General features: G+C 39.2%; 1 protein-coding gene across 1 annotated transcript in view; it reads left to right on the top strand.

Annotated features, from left to right (window-relative positions):
• The first annotated feature begins 1,294 nt into the window (after positions 1-1,294).
• ARHGEF10 (Rho guanine nucleotide exchange factor 10) overlaps positions 1,295-6,000 on the top strand; it is a 58,889-nt gene continuing 54,183 nt past the window's right edge. The window contains exons 1-3 of the mRNA XM_005426390.3: positions 1,295-1,414; positions 2,801-2,971; positions 5,329-5,474. Coding sequence (XP_005426447.3) covers positions 1,367-1,414; positions 2,801-2,971; positions 5,329-5,474 — 365 coding nt within the window. The 5' untranslated portion in view covers positions 1,295-1,366. The remainder of the gene's footprint in view (positions 1,415-2,800; positions 2,972-5,328; positions 5,475-6,000) is intronic.

The following is a 6,000-nucleotide window of genomic DNA, read 5'->3' as shown; positions in this document are numbered from 1 at the left end:
TTTTTTTTGCAGAATGCACACTGCCCTGTTGCATATGATGCTTGTCATGATATGTATGGAGAGCCTGGCACACACAGTAGAAGTGCTGTGAATCCCTAGGGTTGACACCTTACAGACAGTACACAGAATCCATTGCAAGGCTTTTGGGTTGTCTATGACATTGCTGAGAGTGTGAGAGCTCAGCTTGTCTCATTCCCCAGGCATCCTGGATTGAGTTCTGCCTCTCAGAGCTGGTCACCCTGTCAGGTCTGTTACAGTGGTCCAAAAAACAGTAAAAACTGGGTGCCTAGTGCAACTCTTAGGTTGCATAGAGAAGGTTTGCAGGGGTTTGCCTTCAGATCTTAAGTTAACTAACAACTTTTTAAGTGTGGACAACTGTGTGCAGGATGATATTTTGGAAGCCTCAAGCATCTTGAAGATCAGACTCTCTAGTGAGCGTGTTGTCACAGGTTAAACATGTTCTACTGTTAAAAGCATGTTTTTCCAATAGAGACATAATCCACACCTCTCATCACTGCTTGTCAGGGCCACACTGGTTCTGCTTGCAGAAGCACAGCCAAACTCTGATGACAGATGACACTTCTTTACCTTTCCTTTTTTATTTTTGCCCACCAGCAATGAAGATCAAAATCTTCATTACTGCTGTTTGGAAAAAAATAGATGTTTGTATAGATAACTATGGAAATAAATTGTTGTGAAGCTGATAGTTGTAGCAATAAATAGCAATTTAAGCAAAACACCAGTTTAACATTGCTGAGAATTGCTTTTCTTTATATTGAGTATTTCCTCTAGCCTTTCTTTTTCTGGCCATTTCTGGCTTTTTTGCACGTGCAAAAGAAATTTGTCTAGTTTTATCTGCCATTCGTGGTAACTAAAATAATGGATTCTAACATTTTTATTTCCAAATATAAATCAACATTTTTTTCTTTGTTTCTTCTGATAAAGAAGATCAAAATCTCTGGTTGCATAGCACTGAGATTATGATGTTTTCCTTAGATTTCCTCTTAAAAACCATATGTAGGTTTTTAGACTTATAGGTGCTGCATTGGTTGTGTGGCTTTGGCCCAGCTGTATTTATTAAAGAGGATATTTCAGTTCAGTGGCAGGCCATCATTTTGATAATGATGGGTTTTTCTAAAAGGTTTAATATTTTTTAATTAAATCTTGATAGTAAATGGAATCTTTAGTCTCGTTATTATAATTAAGCAATATAAGCTTAATGTATAGCAATATAGAAGAATTTTTAGGAAATGTTTTCCTTTCATTCTGTAACTGGTGGAAATGTGCTCATGTTAGTAAATGTGTCTTTCTTGCATTGCAGCAATGTCAGGAGTCAAGCCCTGATCGCATTACACTGTATGGTTTAATGATGAAACCTATCCAACGTTTTCCACAGTTCATTCTACTATTGCAGGTAAATAATGTTTACCAAAGGGAGGCTCCTTTTGCATTCTTGCATAGTTTACCCTTGGGATTACATGGTAGTTGTCTTCTGCTATAGGATCAGATTGCAGTGGAAGTGACCACGAGATCATGGGGAAATAAAGAGAAATTTCAGTGCATTAAACATGCTGATCTCATAGTCTGATTACTGGGATGGGCAGTAATGACACTGCAGGAAAGCCTTAGTAAACTAGATTTACTATAGATTACTTGCTAAGTAAAATATAGCTTCTGAATAGTTTTCTACTGAAGGTGTATTTCAAATATGCAACTTGTTTATATCTGTTAGCTAGTAACACTTCAAAACATGAATAGGAACTTAGTGGCATTACTTTCCATTGAAGAAAAAAACAAGTGGATTAAATTCATACCTTGGATAGTTTAGAATATGTGTGAGATGCAGAACAACAGTCCACTCTCTGACTGTTGGCTCACAGAACCTGCTAGAGCATGTTCAGCTTCCTTCTGACCTGCAGTGTCTTGTTTCTTTTCCCATGGAAACTGTGGATTTGATAGGAGTCCTTGGGTCTCATGTCAACAGGCAGTCAAACTGCAGGAAGAGCACAATTCCCCAGTATAGACCTGCTCCAGACAAATTTGCTCTGTTTTTACCTTCTTCCAGTCCCCAGCAGATCTACCCCAGTAAGCACTGTGTGGTAGCTGTGTTCACAGGTGTCAAGAGCAGGACAGGCTTTGGGCTGCAGCTCTGGGAATTACTGGGGGTAAAGGAGCAGAGATAGTCATGGAGGAAGCATGTGGATTGGAAGCCATGGTTAGAGTTTTGGAAATAGCAGGAATGATGAAGTTTATTGTGGCAAGAAGATTTTTAAGTGCTCTGGGAATGGAGACAAAGTATAATTCAAACTGTTCCTACTGTATGCCTGCAAAAGAGAAAGACTTGGAGGAGCTGTTGTGACCTTAATGAAGTAATGTCTCCTACTTTAGGAGGAGTATGCTGTCCATGTTTTAATGAGGAATAATAACAGTAATAAAGATAATACAATATTATTATGACAGTATATATCAGAAAAATTTCATTTTAAATCATTGTTTATAGACACATACACGTTACAGTATATTACTTGATTGCCAGATTGTTTAATACTATCTCCCTTCTCTGTAATTTTGTTCTTTAAATAAGAATGTATGTGATCCCATTCAGTATATTTTAAAGAATTACTATGATATTTGGGAAGTTAAACAATGTGCTGTCTGAATATTCATTAGGTGTTTATTGGTCTTACTCTTTAGTAGTACTCAAGAATGTTGAGTTGTAACTGTACATTCTGTAATCTTTGGAACCTGACTTTGGAAATAAAACCAATGGGGTTTTTTTTGTTTTATAATTACCCCTCAGGATATGTTGAAGAACACTAATAAAGGACATCCTGACAGATTACCTCTACAGATGGCTCTTACAGAGCTCGAGACACTGGCAGAGAAGTTAAATGAAAGGAAAAGGGATGCAGATCAGCGCTGTGAAATAAAACAAATAGCAAAAGCAATGAATGAACGTTACCTGAACAAGGTAAGGAAAGTATAATGGAAATGGAAGAGTCAGTTTCTGGGCCTTGAGTAATCTCTACAACAGACACCAAAGAGACAGCTATGTTGGTTTTTTTCTGTAGAGATCAAGATGTCATGTAGAATGACATGGGGTCATTCTAGGGGTAGATATGAGATATGACCTGCCTCTGGGACTGTGAGATGTCACCTGCCTCTGGGATTGAATAGGCTCACCACTGTGTGCTGGAATAGGCGACACACTGAACTTGCCTCAGCAGTATTGGTGTTCTGTGGCAGTGTAGGAAATAATAATATATAGTAAAATCTCATGTACGTGTTCTATGTGGAAAAATTCAACTTTTAATTTATCCTAGAAGCGAGGAATTACTCCTGTGTAAAGAAAGGGTCCATGTCCTTATACAGCAGTGCTCCCAACTGTGAAGCATTACAGGATGTGCTATTGAACGAGTCCAACATCTTCCTTGTTTTAGGGAAAATCTCCATCTATTTCATTCATATGTTTGCATCCTACAATAGAAATATCTGAAAAGAACTCTAGAAGACATTCAGTAAGAAGGAAGGAAGGAACAATCTTTTTTATTTGAGTTCATTAGTAGCTATCTATACTGTGGATATATATATCCTTGTTTTATTTGTATCATAAATGATTCCTTCTTTCCCATGAAGTGAGGCATAAATGCTTCAATTAGTGCTTTTGTGAAGTTCCAGTTTATTATCTTGTGGACTCCTTCTGAGGTAAAGTACTGGGGAAGTGTTGAAGGAATGGGATTGTTTTTGAAGATACAAAAAAGCACATCTTTTAGGAAAGCAATAGTCAACCAGAAAACTCTTATTTTAAGCTATGGAATACTGAATTAATTTTCATACTGGAAGAGCATTTCCATTCTAAGTGCGTTAGAAGATGGATTCAGACATCTTACTTTCTTTTCTCGTTGTCATAATCCTGCTTCTTGAAGCAACTATTAATCATCTGCAAATAGTTCTAAGATACAGAATTTGCTTTTGAAGATGTTGCCCAGGTTACCTTTTGTCAGTTGATATTGATTACAAGATTTTGTGTGTTATGCAGTGGGTGATTCATTGATATATACATGGGTTGTTACTCCGAATCTCGCAGGGTCCTGCAGGCTTGTGTGTTAATATCACAGAATCAGCTGAGTTGGAAGGGACCCACACAGATCATGGAGTTCAGCTCCTGTCTCTGCACAAGACCAGCCCTGAGAGTCACACCAAGTGCCTGATAATATTGTCCAAATGCTTCTTGAACTATGTCAGGCCTGGGGCTTTCACCACTACCCTGGGGAGCTGTTCCAGTGCCCAAACACCCTCTGGGTGAAGAGTCCTCCCCTCACGAGGAAGCTGTAGACTGCAGTGAGGTCTCCCCTCATTCTCCTCTTCTCCACACTGAACAGACCAAGTGACCTCAGTTACTTCTCATACAGCTTCCCCTCAAGGCCTTCACCTTGAGGCCATCCTTTGGACACTCTCTAATAGCTTAATATCTTTCTTACATTGTGGCACCCAAAACTGCACTCAATATTCAGGTGAGGCCAGTGCAGAGCAGAGTGGGACAATCCCTCCCTTGCCTGGGTGGTAATGCTGGGCCTGATGCCCCCCAGGACATGGTTGGCCCTCCTAGACCTGTATATTTGCATATGCAGTTTTGGAAAAATGCTAGCCAGGGTGAAATAGGTGGTGAAGGAGGTGGTTGATTAGAAAATTAGTGAGTTATGGACCATTTTATTCTGTTGGACACTATGGAGATGTGTTTGATATGTAAGGGATTGGTTCATGCTTGCACACAGTGGCTGATCTTCAACCCTTGAAGGCAAATTTCAGGAACAATTTACTTGCCAGGAATCTCTTGGGCATGTCATCTTCTCCACAGTCTGTGACACCCTGGCAGCTGCACTCCTCAGCTCCTCAGTGTGAGCCCAGGGGGACAGAGCAGGCTGAGCACACTTCCTCCTCACACTCTGGCTCCCACTCTGGGCAGCTGGAATCATGTGTAGGTCTTCAGTGGACTATGAAAGAAGAGACTAAGGAAGGAAATCACAGAAATTGTGGAAGGAATAATTTTTTTTTTGTCAAGAAACCTTTATCAGTGTGGAAGATTCCCAAAGCAACCATGGTCTACATTAAGATGCAAAGCCCTTCAAGTCCATATGGATGACAGCAGAATTTACTGTTTCTCTGAATCAAAAGCAGATTAATAAAGAGACCTAATTCTCTTAGCAAATCCACCTGCAATCACTTGTGCTAGGATGGCAAGTGATAACCCATTGTTTTTGCTTTTTGCGTGCTGGATGTTGGATGTGCTGTGTGTAATATACAATGCTAATTGTTTTCGAAATCCAGCTACTCAGCAGTGGGAACAGATACCTCATACGGACTGATGATATGGTTGAGACAGTTTATAATGACAAAGGAGAAATTATCAAAACCAAAGAACGGCGCCTTTTCATGTTAAATGATGTGCTGATGTGTGCAACAGTGAATATTCGGTAAGATTTCACTTACATTTTTTAGATGATCATTTGAACTTCAGATGGAAAAAAATGACGCTTATTGAATTGCTTTTGTGCTGTTGTATTTACTGTGGCAAATGGTTTGTAGAAGTAGTCATAATAAAAGGATAACTAGCTTTGTTATAGCCCTCCAAATTGCTGGTTGATATTTGGAAGTTCTAGAGTAAATTTGTAAGAAAATTATTTCAGTTGGAGATTACAGGTAGAAATGCTCTGTAGCGTCTTGTTACTGCTATGTATTAGTGCTTAGTGGAATACAGGCATGCCCCAAGGTAAGACTTGCTTCTTTTCTTCCTTAAATTCAGACTGTAACACACACAGATTTGTAACTTGTCACAATTTGTAAATACCACCCTCTGCAAAGGAAACAACCTCCAACAAACAAACAAACAAACAAAACAAAATCCATAATGGTAATGTGGGTTGCCAGAAAAAACCTGGAACTTGCTAACAAAGTTCCAGATGGGGAAGGGTTATTATCTCTGGGATCAAACATTGAAAG

This window comes from Geospiza fortis, unplaced genomic scaffold (assembly GCF_000277835.1).
Source record: "Geospiza fortis unplaced genomic scaffold, GeoFor_1.0 scaffold56, whole genome shotgun sequence".
NCBI classification, from domain to species: Eukaryota; Metazoa; Chordata; class Aves; order Passeriformes; family Thraupidae; genus Geospiza; species Geospiza fortis.
The sequence above is the reverse complement of the archived record's forward strand: the minus strand, read 5'-3'. Positions and strand labels throughout refer to the sequence as shown.